Source organism: Gouania willdenowi, chromosome 13 (genome assembly GCF_900634775.1).
Source record: "Gouania willdenowi chromosome 13, fGouWil2.1, whole genome shotgun sequence".
NCBI classification, from domain to species: Eukaryota; Metazoa; Chordata; class Actinopteri; order Blenniiformes; family Gobiesocidae; genus Gouania; species Gouania willdenowi.
In genome coordinates, this window is record NC_041056.1 from 20,145,102 (window position 1) to 20,166,955 (window position 21,854).

Here is a 21,854-nt window from a genome sequence, read left to right on the forward strand (position 1 = left end):
AATGTGTGCAGAAAATCCCTGTTTTGAATGTGAAAAAGTTTTAAATACTGAAACCATTAGATTACATTTCAAGGATCAATATTTTCAGCAAAGCAGATTACATTATTTATTTAAAGACATAATATGTTTGGGTTTTTTTTTTTTTACATACAAAGTGACTTCTGAATCTTCAGAGTTGTATTAAAGATGTGGACACAAATGTTGGTACCGTTTCGTAACAGAAAAAAAACAAAAAACAGGCCACTTTCATTATTTAGTTTTTAAAAAATTAATTCTGTTGAACCACAATTCAGAAGCAATGTCTGATTTTCAACAGTGAATTTTCAGTAAAATTTAATTCATTATTACTTTTGTCAGTTTGAAGTTATTGCAGTGACCATTGTGTGTTTTTCTTTCTTTAACTGTAGGGTAAAAACAATTCTGTCCATGTGTGTATGTAATGAGCTTGCTATTATTTTTTCATTCTTTGTCCTGGCTTTGTCGAATCCTAAAATATGTCCTCCTTATTGAGGTTATGGTTATAGAAATGGCCACCCAACTAACTTACCTGCTTCTCTTTGATAAACAATCACCTCTCCATTTGCTAAGGACACAAACACTTTGTTGTCCAGGTACCTAAAGTAAGCAAAACATAAATTATTAAATAAACAAGAAGACAGTCATCAACATCCCCCAACAGATTGATTGTCATTATAACTCCCAAATCCCAAATGTCCTAAATCTAAGAACGTAGATGTATATAGAAGAAAATATATTCAGAATATAAAATTACTAAATATCTTAAAAGGTTTCTAAGAAAAGCTGTCCCTTTTGAAGATACCTCAAACAGAGTAAACAAAATGGAACACGGGCAATAACTCCGGAAAAAATATTTGCGCACTTCTCATTTTCGAACTCCATCAAGGTATTGATACCCTGAAGCCACACACCAAATTTGGTTGTCCTATCTTAAACGGTTTCTGAGAAAAGCTGTCCCCTTTAACTCGGACAGATGGCCACACGGACGGACAGAGCTCAAACCTTTATCCACCTTCCACACATTGTGGCGGGGATAATAAAATGACATAAAAACAAATCATAATTCTACTGTGCAGTCTCTCTCCTATCTGTAGGTTTTGAGCTCTTTAAGAGAAAGAAAGAAAACTCACAGTATACAGAGGATGGATGCTGAATGTTGCATCTTCATGCTGTTTTTGCGGTTGCGGATGTTGTCTGAGGACTGGTACACATGGATGCTGTCAAAAACATCAACACGATGAGAAGTTGTTTATGAAACAAACTGATTGCTAAACATAAGGGAGAATGACAGTTGTCGTTGACCACCCACCATCCGTCCTCGGTGCCCAGCCACACAGAACTCTGGTAGGCCTCGGGGTCGATACTGAGCAGATCCTCCAGGCTGGCCCGTGTGAAAGACCCTCGAGAAGACCGCCGCATGGCACGTCCATCCATAGGACTCTCTGCGTGGACGCGGCTTCCTCCGCAGCTGCCCAACAGCCCCTGATCTCCATATGTATTTTGAACTGGGAACTCTTGCTCCTCCTCGCTGCTGGTGGTCTCTGTAGCCATGTCCTTAGAGCCTGAACCTTCATCATCTTTGGTGGACAATGATAATGAACATAAGGGATCTTTACAGTTGAAAAAAAACTTTGTCTGAAAGAAAACTACTCACTGCCATAACTTGATGATATGGTGGAGTGACTGGCCTGACTCTGTAATGTTGATGAAGGACTGGGAGAATCTTCATCATCTGTATCATCACTGTCAAACGGAGCCAGTTCTGGCCCTGGGTCAGAAATAAAAACCCACTTAGCCAGGAGCATATAAAGGCTTTATTACATTTATATATATATATAGTGCAGTAGCCAACCTGTGGGTTTCTCTGACAGCTCTAGGGTTGATTGAGAGATGGATATATGCAGCTGCTGTTGGGTGTAACCTGGAGCTCCAGATGTTAGTGCAGCGGTTGGCTCTGATCCTCGCTCCCTGGGTGAAAACATAAGATCAGTTAAAGTAAAAAAAAACGTGGATGAGATGCATACACAGAGTCATCTTTGATGCTTTAACTCCACTTGTGTGTCATTTTACTATGAAAAGAAGTATAAAAATGTGATGAGATGTAATAAGAAGCCATCATCCCAGAATAACCAGCCATGACTTAATCTGAGTGAAACTTTTCAGTTGTACTTCGAGAAATATTAAGGTTTTTTTTCGACTATAGTTGGGAATATCACAGTAGCTAGCATATAAAAAGAATGAAGTTTATAAGTATCATAGGTTAAAAAAAGAGACATAAAAAAAAACATACACGACCGATGACGTCCCCATAAATCCACTTTCTAAGAGCATATGTTTAAATGTACTTGCTATGTAAACACTGAGGCTGGAAGTGGGTCCATGACATTTAAGGATTTTACCACATGATATTTCATAAAAAGGTTTGCATGAATATTAGAATGGAAATAAAATTAGAAATACTTATACAGGACTATAATATAACTTAAAATAAGGCAGAAAAATAATTTGAAAGACTTTTTAAAAACGGCAGTGACGGCCAAGCAGTCGCATTACATGAAACTTTGAATAACAGAATAAATTACAGAAGTGAGTTAATAAGTAACATTTGAGAAAAATAAATAAATCAGTGAGCGCATATATACTAACTACATATTTGGTATTTTTTATGCATCCAAACCTTTTTTCAACTAAAAGAAATGCAGTTGAACAGAATATTTAGGTGTCACGACATCATTGACAAACTATCTCATCCTGTATTTTAAAAAAAAAACAAAAAACAATCAGTCGGTACATAATAAAAAACATTCTGCCTAAAATGAAAGCACAAATTATTTGGCTTTTTTCTGTCTACAGTAAATTAACCAAGACTAGGGGTGTGACGAGACCTCGTGCCATGAGATTTCGCGAGATTAAACTCGACGAGATTTCTCGTTGCGATAAAAATCTCTTGCAAGATTTTATTTCATTTTTTATTTTTTTTTATCCTAAAGCAGGAGAAGGAAAAGAAGAAGAGGAGGAGGAGTACATTTGTGGAAGAAGAAGTTTATTAAAAACTCATCCTTACATCATTCATGTAAAGAGTTATATTTACCGTAAACATTTCAAAATGCATGTGCAACTGGGTTAAAAATGTTAATCCAGTCATATATTTTGTCATTGTAGTTTTCTTAAAATCTCGTCTCGTCTCATGAGCTGAGTTTATTGTCACACCCCTAACCAAGACCCATTGAAATGTGTTTTTTTTTGTGTGTTTCTGATCCCACAAGTTTCGAGCCTTTATTTTCCATAGAGATGTCGTGTGCACGTGCTTACCTTCCCTTCAGACCCGGCACCGCAGCGATACATATGATCCTGGCCGAGCAGACGGCGATGCAAGCCTCAACTGTTGGTTCATCTTTGATGTTTAACAAACAAACCTGGAGATGAAAAATGTCAACATCAGTCAAACCTTCTCTGAATACAATGTTAGGGTTAGTTTCTCACCTGCCCAACGTATCCATCACTGTTACACACCCACACTTCACAGCCACTGTCGGGACAACTGTGACTGGGGGACGCACAGGAAAACTGGAAGCAAGACAGAAAAAGTCATTTTTTTTAAAAGAGATTTTATAAATCAATAAAATATAGTTGTTTTTCTTCAGATCCATGTAAAAGCTGGCTCTGTATTGAGTTAAATAGCAAAAACTTTGATGAAATATTCCATAAGTTGATCATACCTGCATCCCACTGCGAGTCTTCATGATTGGAATGGCCTTTAGGAATTCAGGATCCCACTGATCCTTATTCATAGCTAACGTTGGTCACACAAATAAAACATTGCTCAGTTATGGGTTGATTGACACCAGTCATAAATAAACACTATAATGAAGAGCTGTGTATCATATTTAATAATTAAAACTACAATAAATGGATGTCACTCAACAATGGAGTAAAAAAACACATCTGTGAATTATGGGTTGTCTGGTGACTTACCAAGCTTCTTCTTAGCCTCTTCAAAGGCCTGTTCAAAGCTGGAGCGAGTATCAGGGGATGCAAACTCAAATATGAAGCTGCTCTCAGCTGAAGCTGTGGTGAACTCCAGCTTCGTTGGCAAAAAGGTCATACTGAAGGCCAGGGACTGTTTATCTGATAGTTCTCTGTGCACGGATGCCATCAGATCCTTTATCACTTCATCCAGGGACTGGAAAAGAGAACAACAGCATTAATAGATAATACAAGATGGAGATAGTGAGAAAAATGTAAAGCCAAAAATAAACATGAGATGTATTCGTTTCACTCAAAAACAGATATTGGGAAGAGGAAGAAAACATAAATTTATGAGTGTATGTGGTATTAGTCAACCTGGTGTGGGAAGCTGAGTGTCTCTGACAGTTTGCTGATTTGGCCCAATGTGCTGAGATCTTCATCTAATCGTCCAATTACTTTCTGGATGCTCTCTTTGTTGGTCGACTGTGTGGAGCCTGTGGCAGGAACAAAATCAGTAAATCAGTCACTTTAAATTAAAGATAACTGCCAGAATAAACTGTGATTTATTTTTGTTGGCTTATTCATTGCTTAAGATGGCAATGTTTCCCTAAATAGGGGTAATACTGGATACATTCTTCACAGGAAATGATATGTTGTTTTGTATGGGGCGCTCTCTCAACAATCTAACAAAAGTGTATATATACTATTAGGGGTGTCCCCATCCGATATTGATATTGGATATCGGTCCAATATCAGCCATCGGACTGCAGCTACAGTAAAATCTCCGATATATACTGTATATTATATTATATTTATTCAATTGTAGAATACTGTAGATATTATGTTGAAGGTTAAAATGTATGTAACCAATTGGTTAATAATAAATGGGTCAGTTATTCTCATACCTACTGTTGTTGACTATTGCTCTCTGTTTGAGTGACATCACTTGATCAAGCCTTTTCTAACATTCCACGCAACAAAATAAGTAATAAAAGTAGGTATGATTTGTGTCGATATCGCATCGCATCGATATCGGCCAACAAGCAAGGCTGCAATATTGTTATCGTATCGGAAGTGAAGTTGTTGTATCGGGACATCCCTATATACTATACAATATATTCTACTTTATTATTTTAAAATGTTATGTATTATTCTTATATTTTTATATATGGTGTGGTGACAGCATGTGGCTGAGGACTGGTACTGACCAAGCTGCTAAGAAGAATTAAGTTTTTAAAAAATGAATTTTAGGTCATTTTATGTCTGTTATGGTCATTATATTTAAAAAAAAAAAAATGTAATTTCTGCTCTCGCGCTCACATCTGTTTTTATCTAATTGCATTGAATTAGACTCAGTGCTGAAGCAGTGAGCGTATTTACTGCACAGGAGGGATGCAATTACATTAAATGAATCAATAAATAAATGTCTTTCCTTTTAAAGAATATCATAACATGTCGATCCCGTAAACCAAACAATGTGTTCTGTAAATTCAGCGTGTTGTCACATCCCGATAATTTACAATTGGTTCATGTAAAACAGATGAACTCTTGTGGTTTTCTTGGACTTACTTTTCACAACTTCCACCTCCTCGAGAGGAAGCTTCCACAGAAATTTGTATTTACTGGAAGTGTCGATCACACTTGCCGCTGAGTATCTGAGTTAAAAAAAATAAAAGAGAGAAAGAGAGAGAGAAAAATGTTTCAAACTACAATAATCTTTAAATATAACATTCATATTTATATGTTTGTAAAAGTGTGTGTGTGTGTGTGTGTGTAAAACTCATACAGGCTCATAGAGCTGCGCCTCAATGAGCCCGACTTCCTCTTCAGAGTCGTGCAGATGATCAGATCACTGAAGAGGAACAGGGAACGGTCCTTCTTTCCACCAACTGTCTTCTTCAAAGAGACAAAATCAATAATAAAACAAAAATAAATAACATGATAACAAACATAAACATATCAGCATGTGTGTCAGTGTGGAACTCTCCATAATGTTGGCAGCAATTAGGCAAAACAAAAAACAAAAAAACAACAACAATGTGCTATAACTTATATATTATACATATAGAATATTATATTATTACATGAATTTGGTTGTCTCTTTTTAGAGCAGCGACTATCCGTACAGTTGCCTTATCAATATACCAACATTCTATCCGTATGCAGAGCCCCTCATTGGCCAATTTGGGTCACATGATAGGTCAGTCATTGGCCAGTTTAGGCCACGTGACTAAGACTAAACTTAACCGTAAACCTAACCCTAAAAATTGTTGTGATATAGGGTTATAACTTAACCCTAACCCTTAGACGCTACGTACGTGAACTTCGGTAAATAACACCAGGGGTTGTCCCTACGGCAACCGTACGAATAGACACTTTGTTTTCTTACTGCCAAATCTGACCTCCGAAGGAAGTATGAGAATGCACCAACAGTTTGAAAGTAGTAGGCCATTAGGAGGACGTCTGGATAATAGATTGTACACACCAGATACATTTACATTAACTACACACGATTTTAAAACGAGATAGGCACCGGCAGACCCCCGCGACGCAGGAATAGGACAAAGCAGGTCTGAAAATGGATGGATTTAAAAATGTTAACATTTAAACCACTAGGAGGCGCAAATGGACCATCTCCAGTCAACGTATCACACTAAGGCATCTTAACTCTGTTAGGTCTGTTAACCTACATGAACATAGTGGACTAGAGTCATACGTTATCTCTGTGTACTGGTGAGATTGATCCTTTATGGGTTTTTTTGCAAAGTTGTTCCTTCGTCATTGTTTCTAAGTTTTGTTCACATCCCAGTGTCACACATTCACGTTAACTTTTCAGAGTCGTGAATTCAACACGAGGACACGGACCACAAGTCGAAACAGATCTTTATTTTGTTTATGATGAAGTAAAGAAAGCATTGCTTACCGCCTCCATGACTATTTCCTGTCTCAAGAACTTCCTCTGAGGATTCAGGATCTGATACAGAAGCAGAAACAATGACATTCAACATAATATAGTGTTCCACTTCCTCAAACAGTTCAAAAGACTTCAACAGGAATCAGCTCTTCTTACATCTTTTATTTGAAATGAAATGTTAATATGAAATAACTACACGTCTTATCTTACATGTTCAACACCCTCTATGTGTGCCTCGATCTCATGGATGACCCTGGCTTCCCTCTCTGCCTCTTCAGCAGAGCGTCGACCTTTGTTAATTTTCTCTGCGAGCCGTTTGATGTCTCTCTGAGCGTCCATGAGGTAGCGGTGGTCCGGGTGATCCTCTTGAGTGTGTTTGAGCAGGTCCTAAAATCACCAAAACAAACCTATTAGCCCTCCCTCATCCAGGCGATGGTCAGTAAACAGAGGAAAAGTGCACTTGTTACAGTATAAAGACAAGAGAAATGAATCACCTTCACCAGCAGCTCGTATCGAGGAATCCTCTGCACTGGTTTGATCATCAGATCCCCCAAAGCCTGTTTTTCCTTGTTCTCACGCATGTTTTGCTGTTGGATTTGAGGGAAGGAGAGAAACACAAAACCATTCAGACAAGTTTAAGATTGGAAGTATTCCAGTTCAATGAGGAAGAGTCAAAATGTCAAAGTATGCAACAGAAGCAAAATTTCAGCTATTCTGACTAAATACCTTAAATTTCCAATTTCCCCAAAATGTAAAGAAATACATTTTAGGAAAATAAATGAAATTTACCCTTCAAATTATTTTATCCAAAAAAGATTAAACTAAGTTTGTGAAGTCAATATGGAGACAACAGCATGCTTTTATTTTTAATGCATAACTGTCCTAAAGCTGTAGAAAGCAATACACCAATGTTTATCTGCCATATCTGTCACGTTTTCTCTTTGAGTACCATACAGATTGGAATTTTCAAGGGAAAAAACAAATAAATAAAAATTCTGGTAAATAATTCATCATCATTATAATCAAATTCTATATACAGTGGGTACGGAAAGTATTCAGTACTTATAATACTTATGACCATGTGATATTTCAGTTATTCTTTTTTAATAAATTTGCAAAAATTTCTACATTTCTGTTTTTTTCTGTCAAGATGCGGTGCTGAGTGGACATTAATGAGAAATAAAATGAACTTTTTTTTATTTTAGCAAACAACGAGCGAAACAAAGAGTGAAAAATTTAAAGGGGACTGAATACTTTCTGTACCCACTGAACATAAATCATGCATGGCAAACCCCCCCACCCCACCCCATCATGGCCGGCCTTAAAAAAAACAACTTTCTTTCTTCTTAAAAAGCATGAAAAAAACCAACACTGCCTAAGCTAAATATTTTAGTTTGCTTGTTTCTGATTACAACCTATTGTAAATGATGCTAATCTCTTTTGTTTGTTTTTTTTTTCTACTGTTGCAATCATTAGTTTTGTTTTTACCCACATATTCGTGTCTATTTTTATGCTTATTCCATTATTTTAGTTTTAGAATAATTTACAAATCTGCACTATAGTTAACGTGTTTCTTTTAGTACTCACAGATAATGCTGAAGTGCATTCTGCACCCAAAGATTTTGGAGGTATTTATTTTTTGTTGTGATGTCATATTTTGTGGGTTGTCATTGTACTTTTTCCTGAGTTTCTAATAATAATAATAAAAATAATAATGCATTGGACTTCATATAGCGCTTTATCATAGACACTCAAAGTGCTTTACAGAATGAAGGCATTATTCTTTCACTCCACACTTAGTGGTGGTAAGCTACTATTGTAGCCACAGCTTCCATTGAGCAGACTGACAGAAGTGAGGCTGCAATAGTGTGCCATCGGCCCCCTCACGACCACCACCATCACTCACTCACACACTACATTCATACGAGGCAATGTGGGTGAAGTGCCTTGCCCAAGGACAAAATGACAGATACCACTGAGGGGACTGCCACCACACTGTTGCACCTGGAATTCTCAGTGGTTTCCCATCCACCTACTAACCAGGCCCAGACCTGCTTAGATTCCGAGATCTAACGAGATCGGCCAATGACAGGCTGGTAATAAAAATGTAAATAAAAAGTTCACGATCGTAAGATGCATTTCACATCTGCACCACAAGGTGATGATATGGCACCAGTGGAACAAAGAACATTAACAGAAAAAAAGAGCACCCCTGTGATTCTACTTCTTAAATTAAATTGTAATGTAGAGAAAGGAGAAATCGTAGGATTTTCAACACATTTCTGTTAAACAGGAAGCACAGGCTCATTCAACCCATTGGTGGACCATGGTGGTCCCATTCTCACCTCTAGAAACTTGTGAAATGCTGGCTTGGCCTCCTTGGCACTCCTCACAGCATCTTTGGCGTTGAGAAAGTTGTCAATGTAGGCTGAGTACATAGTAGCAAGGGTCTCTTTGGAAAACTGCAGGAAAGAAAAAAAGGTTGTTTAAGCACCAAAACTGATCTGAAACTGAGCTTTACGTACAGTATCTCTATGACGCACTCATTGACCTCAGCTGTCCAAGTACATTCATTCTTTATCACGCTTGAATGATATTTCTAAAAGTCTATTTACCTTTTGTTTTATATGTATTTGTTAACCATATACTGTATAACTAATCTGCTTCTGTCCTGTACTTTGTCTGTTTTTTTGTTGTTTTTCTATGGTTTTGTGTTTCTACTTCTAATGTTTGTCTTGCAATAAAAAAAAGAAAAATAGAACATAATAATAAAAGTCTCCTATTTGGATGAAACATTGCACCATTTTTTGAGTTGAATTTTTGTTATCTTTCATTGATTAAAAAAAAAAAAAAATGTTTACTCAAATCTAGCTAATATCAACAGGTGAACATCTTAAAATTGTGTTTAAATGTGATGTAATGCATACGGTTTGCCAGTCAGACCCAGACTATTAAATATGAGGACTGAGTCAATAAAATGAACATCTAGATTATAGACCCAGATAACTAGAATTTGGAAATGTCACAGTGACTGTCCCTGACTTACTTGCTTTAATGCATTTTTTTCAGCGGTGCAACAAGACACCACAGTAAAATGCAAAGGAAATGCACAATAATTCAAATTTAAACAGATAAAATAGGTTATCTGCAAAAGAAAATGTTCCTGCTACAGCTCAGCTGGACAGGAACAGCCAGCTGCACTCACTGACATTTTTTTAAATTTTTTTTAATGTGAGTCAAGTTCCATTATTGGTGCTGTAAACGTTCACCCTTCAGCAAGTAACGTTGGCCTTAATAGGTGAAATTAACTAGTCAATTCACCTCTGGTAATGAGTTCCCTGCATGCGTCATCCAGTTCACATCCTGATTGGGGGTTTTTAGGTAGAATTGAGCCATTTGTGTCTTTATAAGCAGAGTTTGACCTAGAATAAAAAGGGATCCGGCGGCTACTATGTGATCCCTGAAGAAAGCTTCGAAAGTGTTTGTTTAGACTTTGGGAAAATCCATAATCTTAAACATAAATCCTTCAGTCTTTCACTGCCACAGACTATAACCTGACACTCAGCCAGGAACTGCTGCCCAGAGCTGTTTGTGTTTTTTAAAAAGTCTACGTTTAAACCCATCACAGTGCCACGAGGAATTTTCAAAAGGTCACCAAGGGGTAACTGCATAAACTAAATGAACTCATCTTTCAAATAACAATCTTTTTAAAAACCATATACCCTTTCACTTTGCCTGACTTTTTAAGTTTAAGCTTTTACCCATCCATTGTGTAAAAGTGAGGAGTCTGTTACTCATTATTACACCCAGAGGTGGACTGGCTATCAGGCATACCAGGCATTGTCCTGGTGAGCCGTCGACCTGAAGTAAGCCGGTCTAGTCCACTGTAGTTTTTTTTTTTTTTTTTTGACGAGTTACTGGAGGCAAACATTGTAACAGGTGGCCAAAAATGGTCAAAAAGTGGCAAAAATGTGGCAAGAAAGGAGTGTAAAGTGATTAAAATGGGTCAAAAGCAGCAAAGAGTGGCCAAAAAATGGGCAAATAAAGAGGAACCAGGTAGTATGTAATGGTTAAAAGTAGCTTAAATGGGCAAATGTGGCAAAATATAGTCAAATAGGGCAAAAAAGTGCAACAAAAATAGTCAAAATGTAGAGTAAAAGGGAAAAAAAATGTAATTTATTGGACAAAAGTTAGCTTATTTGGATAAAAGTGTCAAAAAGAACTCAGAAAAATGGACAAAAATAGGAAGAAAATTACATTTATTAGCAAAAGGAGCTAAAATCTGAAAAAAAAGTTTCAGAACTTTTTGGCAAAATGGCCAAAGGAAATAGGTAAAAAAGGGCTAAAAAGTTTCCCATTTTTAAGGTTTGCTGGGGGAATAACAATTAAAATTAAGACATAATGAGCCACATTTTAAGAATCACTACCCAACAGCTTCTACGTGGTGTTGCTGATAATGTAGTGGACTGGTCTGGATACCCTGATTACACCCATTTATTAAAATACTATAAAAAAACAACATATTTAGATTATAAGGATGCTACAAACAAATAATTATTCATACTTTGGCTATGATTTCAACACCAACAAGTGTTTGCCACTGTGTTGGGAATTAAATACATCCCCAGCTTGTCTGACAAACCGTCACTGTCCATTACTGAGTGTTCCTTTTTGATCATGACATTTGCTTTTTTGTTGTTGTTACTAAATGCATTAGTCAGAGCTGGTGCTCTTCAATAAAACGCTTTTAAGGCCTTACAATTCTCTGTCATAACATAACCTCCAAATCCACTTCTATAAGAACTGTATGTAGGCGACTTAATGTTAAAGTTAAAAATATACTGTTTAGAGAAATAAGGATTAGTGCTCATTGGCAGAGGTCGACCACCTCACATTGTGAGTCTGCAGTCTGCAGACAGAGGCCAACCATACTAACATATGTGAAATGTTGATCAAAATATGCACACACTGTACCATAACCTAATTTTAGTACTTCGTTTTTAGTTTAAGTATTTATAATTTGGTTTTATTCTTAGCATTTTAAATTATTATTCACAATGTCACTTTAACTGCTGTTTTATACATGCCCCCTGGCTGCTATAGACTAACTAACTACCGTATTTCACTTTTTAACTACAAAGACGTCTCAGAGAAGTGTGTGTGAGTATGAGTGTATGTGTCGTATGGAATTATATGTATGTTTTTAACTGGAACCTGGAGAAATGTTCTCTCATCTTGTCTGCATGACTATGTATTAGCGGTGTGTATTGCCTGGCATCTGGCGATACGATTCGTATCCCGATACATAGGTTACGATACGATATATATCCCGATATTAAAGGCGATTATTACGAATTTTCTTTCTTTAGATATGACTTAAGAAACAACTAATCTGTAAATGTGTACACCTTCATGAGAACATGATGTATGAAACATATTATATTGGCACATTTTACACTCAAAACATTGGCTTTAACATGCCATGTGCCAACAACTTCAAATCAATAAATAACATATAATCTGCCTGTGGCTTTTAAACCAACTTTTACTTCAGGTTTATGCCTAGAACAACAAATAAATGCAGAAAGTTAGAACTTTCTTTTTAGATTTTATTGATAAAACACAAAGCTGGTCAACATGCCCAGGTTTCAGTGCAATTCTTTGTGCAGTTACAATCGATTCGAGAATCGCACGATGTAACGTCGCCAAACTGATTTTTTCCAACACCCTTACTATGTATGTTTGGTAAATTGACAATAAAACTTGATTTGATTTGATCTGCTGACAATATTCCTGCTGAGAATAAAAGGGGATCATGAGGTAAACAGTCTGAATATTCGTGATCTTCTTGGGTCAATTTAGGTTTAACAATGTCATCAAACAAATCCCATTAATGACGTATTGGGGCGACCGTGGCTCAGGTGGTAGAGGTGTTGTCCTCTGACTGAGAGGTTGGGGGTCTATACCGGTTTATGTGTCGAAGCGTCCTCGGGCAAGACACTGAGTTGCTCCCAATGGTTGACTAGCGCCTTGCATGGCAGCTCTATCCCATTGGTGTGTGAGTGTGAGTGGGTGGATATGTAAAGCACTTTGTGACCTCTGTCTGTGAAAGGTGCTACAGTATATAAATAAACATTACTTACTTACTTAAACCATGTATGTCAGTGTAGATTCACTCTAACTGTATTAAAGGGCTTGGGCAGGATGCGATTCTCAAACCCTGATAAAATGATGTAAAATAATTACTGTGTTAATTAGACTTAATATACAAACTTCAGCAAATTACTGAGAATATCCCGGTAACTACACACATGACACTCACACAGACAATAGCAGGGGCAAACTAATAAACTAATAAAGATTGAGTGATAATCAGAATATATTTTTCTGAGTTCTCTTCTTAGTGTTTGTTACACTCATTATGATTCATTACTTACAAATTGGATGAGAAGGTGTCCAACCGTCTGTCTGTCGTGCCATTGGCTAACACAGTCAGTGACCTGGTCCAGAAAGTGCTCATGGTGCTCCAAGATCTCTGGGATCTGGTAAAACATCTCATCCACCAGCAGAGGGTCCACGATGGAGACGCCGTCAGGCTGTTTGAGGGGACGCATGTAACTCTGAAAGACAGTTTAGAAACCCGTTCAAATGACTGGCTGGTCTACAATTACATATATGTTGGACAGCTGAGTAAAGGGCAAATTAAAGCTCATGTATAATATAATTCCCTTCAGTCATTCAAGAAACAAATGAAGAGGCCGACTGATTTTGAACTGTTATATCATATATTGGTCATTAATAGAGAAAATATATAAAGAAATGTGACACAAGAGTCTGTTTATATTGTAGAAATGGTTTTTATTTCAGATCCATGTGTTGGTGCCAGTAGTAAATATATTATTTCCTGGTTGGATAAATATGGCTAAAATGCTAATAAATTAAAAAAAAACTTTTAATGATATCAAAAATGTTCAAAAATGTCCTGGAATGGACAGGAACACAAGTTCAGCCCTGGCATTTTGTGTCCAGACCAGTCCACTACTATGGAAAGCCCATTGAACATATATTAGACATCTTTGATATCAAACCTCAGTTTCTTGTACTAGTGACATCTTTGACTGCACCAGTTTACTAGTAGAACACTGAAGCATGTACTAGTAAACTAGTAGAGAGGAAAGAATCCCTACATGTTAACTAGTAAGGTGCTAAATATCCACTCGTTAACTCGTAACATGTACAGTATTTTGTGTTTACTAGTTAGAGCCAAGATGTCCACTAGTTAAACTAGTATGACTATTTTTAACGTTACCACTTAACTAGTGAGTCTCAAAATGTTAACTAGTTAACTAGCAACGCCCACATGATTGTCCACTAGTATCACTCGTGATGCAGTTACACCTTTAACTAGTGAACTAGTGAGGCTCTAAATGTTCACTCGTTAACTATTGAGAGCAAAAAGGCAACTATTAACACAGGTTCATGTCATTTTAGTCTCACTAGTGAACTAGTGAGGCTCAAAATGGTTAACTAGTTATCTAGTAAGACCCAAACTTTGACATTAAAGATATATAATATATGCTCAATCGGCTTTCCATACAATACATCATCAGCAACACCACGTAGAAGTTGTTATTAAGTCCGTGATTCTCAACATGTGGCCCTTTATGTCTTAGTTTTAATTATTATTCTCCCAGAAAACCTTAAAAAGGGGACACTTTGAACCCCTTTTACTTATTTCCTTAGTACCATTTTTGCTCTTTTTCAAAAAGTTGCGACAGTTTTTCAGACTTTAGCTCCTTTTACCAATAAATATCTCATTTTTATCCTATTTTTTAGCGTTCTTTTTGACACTTTTATCCAATTTTTGTCCTTTCTTTAATTTCTTTGGCCACTTAAGCTAACTTTTGCCCAATAAATACCACTTGTTTCCTCTTTTACCCAACATTTTGCATTTTTTTGTTCCACATTTTTGCCACATTTGACCCATTTAAGCTACCTTTAGCCATTGCATAGCACCTCTTCTTCTTTATTTGCCTTTTTTTCTTTGCCCAACTCTTTTCTTGCCACATTTGGACCATTTTTGGCCACCTGTTACCATGTTGGCCTCCACTAACTCGTCAAAGAAAAAAAGGTAGCGGACTAGACCGGCCCACCTTGGGTCGGCGGTCCACTGGGACGATGCCCGGTATGCCAGATAGCCAGTCCACCCCTGGCCATGTCTATCCATTCTAGTTCTCTGATAACTGCATGCTATTATAAAATAACTTCTAAACAAATTCTGTAGTTGCACTGAATTGTAAATAATTTAGAAATGTAGGATTATTTGGACTTTCACATTAGCTCAATATTTAACTAATTGCTAAAACATTCATAGCTAAGTCTTCGCAAAACGCATTGAGGTAAATTTAGATTGATTTCTTAGTGTCCTAGCTAAACCACATGTGACAACTTCTTTCAAGGATATGCACCGTCAGCTGTCACCGCGGTTACACATCCTTGTCCCGCGTCGTCATGGAAACACCGCCCAGGGTTATTCAGAATGTGGCTCAACATGAGGAAATCGCTGTGTATAGGCAGAGGCAAAAGTGGCGCCCACATGGCAAGCATACACATTTATAAAAACACACACTTCTCATACAAATAATGGATACCCACACACACACACGGTTGTGGGTTAAAAATCTAGAGGATGACAAGTTGAGATGGTATAAAGGTGTATGTGATGAAAAGATTGATACAGAAAGGATTCAGGGTTATTGTGTAACTATAGCAATGATTGGTGCATAGGTATGAACGTGTAGAACAAAAGAGATGTGATGGTAATGGCGGATTATCATTACATTACATATATATATACACATTACATAACTTCTACTTCTTCATTCATACTTTCAGCAATTCAAAGAAGCATTTTCCTTTTCTGTGCATGTGTACATCGTGTATTTAGCTTGCATTAATGCACAATAATGTGTGTGTGTGCGTGTGCGTGTGCGTTACCTGAATAAGAGTGCGTAGCGACTCCACATACGACTGTTCTGTGTCCAGGAGTGTCATCATCACATGTCTACGCATGTCCTAGAAAAAGAAGAGATTTCAATATTTCAACATAACAACACACATTTCCACCACACCATGACACTTTGAAGACAAATAAAGGTGCATCAAGACGCTAGTCTTCCTGTCTGGTATTTCATTTAAATGTCCACCTACACAGGAGATGTGGATAAGATGCAAGTGTAAGCTCCATCACTCACAGTGCAACACTTTATCCTGAAGTAAAGTCCACCAATGACACACGCTTGTGTCATTAAGGCTTTTGAACAGAGGTTAAAAAACAAACAAACAAAAAAACAATGATTTAGAAAGATTCATCTAAACATAGAAGTAGAAAAGGAAAATCTGAGAAGTCTGATATTGATTTACAAACTACAAAAAACAATTATATATATATATATTTTTTTTTAAAGCCCTAAAAAGAGTTATAGCAAAAGGTAAAGTTCTGAATTTTTAAGAAAAGTGGAATTAAACTTGCATGTGATAAAGACAGAAATAGAAAAGCAATTCAGAGCTTTTTGGGGAAAAATGGTAAAAATATGTAATGACTAACTTTCCTCATTTATCTCAAGTTAAAATGTGTTTTCAGCAAAACAATAAGCATCAATCTGTTATGATACTTTGATAAAGATTTTCATTTTTTTTCTTTCTTCCTCTCGCTTTTATTTTTCTTTTTACATTATATTATATTAATTTCAACCCTTAACCCCTTTTGATCATACTTTTTTTTTTTTTTTGCACCAGATTACGATTTAAAATCCTCTATGGCCAGACTTGGTAATCTCCAAGCCACAGAGACTTTAAAGAAAATGAGTGTATTTATAAATATAAATGTGAAAACTGTGATGTATCCATTAGTTAGTGTTTTTTTCCCTCAGAAAGCCTCATTTTATGCCTTCATGTTTGTACAGAGAAAAATAAAAGTACTCTTCAACCACATAAACAACTTATTCTTGGATTTTCATCTTTAAATTGAATTTCCAAACCCTCTCATCACTCAAATTGCACCAAAACCTAACGTAAAAACCACAACATTTCCTTGTCCACTTTTTGTCGTTTGATTTAAAAAAAAAAAAAAGATGACAAAAAAGGCCTATGAATGAATATCGACTTGTGGCAAAAGTTGGAGTTAATCTATTCATGAAGCAAAGTTGATAGACAAGCTCCATTTCATGCACTTGAACAAACATTAGTTCTGCTCTTTATTTATTTCAGAGCCAGCAGTTAAAGAACTGAAAGAAATTTAGGACAAAAACATTGAATTCATTGCTTCAGGGCTCTAAAACCACACGCGCTTGTCATTTGAAAAGCCTCAAACCCAGAATATTTTAAATGGGTCACACGCATGTACGCGCACAAAGACAAAGGATTAGAAAATACTGAGGAGGCCAGGAAATGAATGCACGACTCAGCTGATATTCATAAGAGTGACTCATAATTAGTGAATGAAAAATATTAAGACAGTCCAACACTGAGCTGAAGCCCACACTGCAAACACTTGAGAGTTCAACTTCCGTCCTCCTAAAATGCACATATGAATTTATTCATTTCATTTCATTTATTTATTTAGCACACATTAAAAATAACAAAAAAAAAACAACAAAATTAAAGGTGCGAGGAGGGAATAACTTCAATAAACACAAACAATTTAAAACAAAGGCTGATAAACAAACACAAATGCAAAATGTACAATTAAACGTTGATGTGTGAGGAAAACTAATACATAAACAAAGACAAATGAAAATATTGAACACAATATTCATTGAAGATCAAAAAAGAAATTCAAACTTAAAACAAATATACATACATATGTGCATACACACATACACATGCAAATACAAACATATTATTACATGTGGATTATAAACATGGTGTTATAGAGTAAATATGTGTAATGTAGGATGATTCATGAATGGATCAGATGTTTTTAACTGCCTTTTAAAGAGTGAGTATATATGGATCTTATTTGGGGAGGTCTATAGGATATATTAAATACATTTGAATATATTAAATTATTACTGGCAGAAGTTTTTTTTCTTAATGTTATCTAACAATTAGACACGAATGAAGTAACGGAATTTTGCATAGCTTCGTGTCTGCTCCAGTGATAAAACAAATTAGGGGTGTCCCGATCCGATATTGAATATCGGTCCGATATTTGCCCAAAAACGAATATCGGATTCAAATTTCCGGATTCTCCGTTTTTTTTTTTGGTTTGTTTTTTTTCAATTGTAGAATACTGTAGATATTATGATGAAGGTTAAAATGTATGTAACCAATTGGTTAATAATAAATGGGTCAGTTTTTCTCATACAGTTTATCTTGTAGTCTATCTATTGTTTATTACATTGTGTTTTTACTTATTTCTATGCCTCTGTATTTTTCCTTATTGTTTATCCCTGTAAAGTGTCTTTGAGCACTGTAAAAGCGCTATACAAATAAAATGTATTATTATTATGATTATTATTATACCTACTGTTGCTGACTATTGTTCTCTGTTTGAGTAACATCACTTGATTTTCTAACATTCCACACAACAAAATAAGTAATTATTTGTTTATTAAAGTAAAAAAAAAAAAAAAAAGTATGTATGATTTACGCTGATATTGGATCAATATCGGTGTCGGCCGATACGCAAAGCTGCAATATCGGTGTCATATCGGAAATAAAAAATCGGGACAGCCCTATAAATGTTAGTGCCATCACTGCTTTTTTTGCCCAAGTGGACCTTGGCCTTAGCCATCACTTATGACAAGAAGGCTTGGGCGTGCTGTGGAGAGTATAGAGAGTATAAGGAGTCTGGAACAAGTCAGACTTATGATCAGAGTGCTCTCACGGGTGCTTATAAAAATACACTGCTTCCAAACATAACTCAGAAATATCAGACGGAGCCACAAGCAATAACACACCATGGTGCCAATGTAACCTCAGCGTTGCTCATTTTTCTCTCCCACACCGTCCTACGACAACACACATGCACCCCGATTCCCACGGGCACCGTCACACACACACACACGCAGATTAACACACCTAGAAACAAAGCTGCAGGCACAAATGCATGCAAGAATAATAGAGAGAGGATAACACCCATCTGCCAACACCACTGTGCCCTATAAATAACCATAACAATAACTTTCCTGAAAGGCAATGCTTTAGTGTTTGGCATCTGAAGAGGTCCCAGGGGGCAGTGGGGTACCGCCACAGGGTGAGAGGTGGCGTGTGGATGGAAGAATGTGCCTCTCTGTGTGAGAGCAAACCAGCGTATTAAGAGTGGAAAGATTTGACCTTTAAAATGAGAGAACAGTGGGTACTAAAGTTTATTAGCTTTGTGTGGTTGTTATCGATGACTCTTTGTTTAAAAATGGATTTAAAAGTGAGCGCGGTTACTTACAGGAGCTTCGGTTCGATGCAAATTCAGCTCAACCCTGACATGTGAGCACGAACTCAATGAAATGGAGTAACTACAGGCCAAACATCTAGTCAGGTAGTCCTAATAACTATTCTAACAGATATTACATAAGGCCTGTAGCAAAAGGTCAAACTGAATCTTAGATATTACATGGATTATTCTTTTTTTCCACAAGGAATTTTCAAAATGAGTTAAAGGGAATCTATTTGTTGTGATCACTAAGCTTGAAATAAATGATATATAATTATATGTGTTCGTTTGTAATACATAGATCTCAAATGATCAACTGGACCACATTTAAAAACAAATGTTTTAGGGTTTTTTCTTCTTCTCCAAACTGCATTTAATGAATAAATAAATCAAAAACACGTTTTAAAAAATCTTCTTTTTCCAAATTAGTTAAAGAAAATTATTTGTAGTGAACACTAAGCTTGGATTGAATTATATATTTATATAATTCTAATGTGTTCGTTTGCAATACATGGGTCTCAATTGATCGACTAGAGCAGGGGTTCTCAGCTGGTCTCACCCTGGGACCCACATTTAGCCACGTTCATTAAATCGTGACTCACTTTTTTTTTTAGAATTCAACCATCCAAATTTAGTTTTTCAAAAATAGCATGTTGAAAACACACATAAATCTATATATTTTCCTGTGCAACATGTATTTCCCAGCATGCCTGTCAAAAAAGGTTGATTTCAAAATAAAAGACAAGTCCAACATTGGAGTCATTAAGTTTCTATGTATTTTTGACCAGCTGTCCGCAACCCACCTAGTACAAGGTCCGTGACCCACTTTTGGGTCTCGACTCACCAGTTGAGAATCGCTGAACTAGACCACATTTTTAAAAAAAAAGGTTTTTTTTAAACTGCATTTAAAAAATAAATAAATCCAAAACATGTTTTAAAATATATATATATTTTTTTTTTGTCAGATAGTTTCCTTTTATTTCAGGGTTGTTTTTGTTTTTGCATTTTTTCTGCGCTGCATGTGGTCATCATGCGTAGTGCCAGTTTGATGTTTGAAAAATAAAGCAAACTTTTTAATAAACAAGATATCTACAAACAGATGTTTTTGTTTTTTACTTAAAACCTAGTAGAATCATGAATGTGTTTGTGCTTTTTATTTGTGTTTTATGCAGCAAAATTGGGGCATACAATGAGTCAACTGTTTTTAAACAGTTTCGGTTTCAGCACAAGGGTTTCGCTCGAAAAACATGTATGTATTAATGCAGGGGTTTAGAACTAAATGTGCAACGGACAGAACACTGTGACAACACAACACTGCAAACTGAGAAGTTTCCCCCATCTGTTAATATAGCCAGTTTGAATCTGGCTACAATTTAAATACTTAAAAAGCATTTTGTGTTTGTCATTTAACACATGTAGGGGTATTTACACAAAAACAGCAGCTGCACTTTTAAGAAAATGCAGAAATCCCTCTGAGTACAATCTGAGTACGATTATAATCTGGATTTTTCTTTCATGCTGCAACACATTTTTTTTTAAGGCGTTTCTTTTGACACTCAATTAACAGCTGCCTCCTGTTTCAAATTAAAACTCATTTGCACTGATGATGCCAACACATGCTGATTCACTCTTTTTTCCAAAGGTTGTTTTGTTTGGATTATGTGTGTGGGTCCATGATGTGTACAGTTTAGGAGACTGAAATGTACAGCTATAAATGCTACTGTAGCTCTAAAGGCTTTGTAATGTTGTCTTGTGCTAATCAGATAAAATACGATGTGTCCTTACATATGGAAACACATCAATAGGTGGTGAGATAATGCAAGGAATGAAGGGTTTAGCTTCTGTTACCATGGAAACCCCATTTGAGCGGCAGTGTGGTCGGTCTCGCAGCAGAGCCGCAGGTCAAAGCAAAGCTCCTCGGTGTTAAATGAGAAAGTTCAGCAAACACCAAACAAACAAAACCAACCCCAGATGAGTCACTGTTTGCTGTTGGCCCCGTAAACACTGGAGAGAACTCATGTGCCTGTTTTTATTCCAATGACAACACCAAAGAGGATAAAATTAGGCCTTTAGTTGTTATTTTTGATAGCAGTGGAAATGAATGTCTGCTTCACTATCATCTGATACCAAAGTGCTGCTACCAGGAGGTACCACTGGGACAGAAATGCTTTGTCTCAGTTATGGAAATGTTGAACCAAGGTGTTGCATCTCTTATAAGTGTGTCACTTCCAAGCAGCGGTGTAAAGAGTACTGATATATCCTCAAGTAGAAGTACAGTTAAGTAAAAAGTAGCTCAATAAATGACACTCAAAGTAAAAGTTACTAGTTACTTTCAACCCCCCCCCCAACATATATTTTTGGTAATAAATCACGGTTCCCTTGCATACAGTAAACATCTCATGGATAAACTTTAACCGCAAGAGACAAAATTTTGCACAATTGAAACTTAATTTATTTTCCACAAAAGCATCGGTATAAAATAAATGGTTTGTCAAAATATACAATTCTTTTTTTTCTGCC

The 21,854-nt window shown here is 36.4% G+C and overlaps 1 protein-coding gene across 2 annotated transcripts in view; it reads right to left on the bottom strand.

The window, feature by feature from the left end:
• Positions 1–21,854, bottom strand: part of arhgef17 (Rho guanine nucleotide exchange factor (GEF) 17) — a 76,402-nt gene that overhangs the window by 5,718 nt on the left and 48,830 nt on the right. For both annotated transcript variants that reach the window (XM_028464477.1, XM_028464478.1), the window contains 18 exons: positions 15,899–15,976; positions 13,339–13,521; positions 9,247–9,363; positions 7,396–7,488; positions 7,112–7,288; positions 6,911–6,961; positions 5,774–5,883; positions 5,557–5,642; positions 4,363–4,481; positions 3,994–4,201; positions 3,738–3,811; positions 3,502–3,585; positions 3,331–3,434; positions 1,871–1,986; positions 1,673–1,786; positions 1,328–1,595; positions 1,149–1,235; positions 548–615 (listed from right to left, as the gene is read on the bottom strand). In XM_028464477.1, coding sequence (XP_028320278.1) covers positions 548–615; positions 1,149–1,235; positions 1,328–1,595; positions 1,673–1,786; positions 1,871–1,986; positions 3,331–3,434; positions 3,502–3,585; positions 3,738–3,811; positions 3,994–4,201; positions 4,363–4,481; positions 5,557–5,642; positions 5,774–5,883; positions 6,911–6,961; positions 7,112–7,288; positions 7,396–7,488; positions 9,247–9,363; positions 13,339–13,521; positions 15,899–15,976 — 2,137 coding nt within the window. The remainder of the gene's footprint in view (positions 1–547; positions 616–1,148; positions 1,236–1,327; positions 1,596–1,672; positions 1,787–1,870; positions 1,987–3,330; positions 3,435–3,501; positions 3,586–3,737; positions 3,812–3,993; positions 4,202–4,362; positions 4,482–5,556; positions 5,643–5,773; positions 5,884–6,910; positions 6,962–7,111; positions 7,289–7,395; positions 7,489–9,246; positions 9,364–13,338; positions 13,522–15,898; positions 15,977–21,854) is intronic.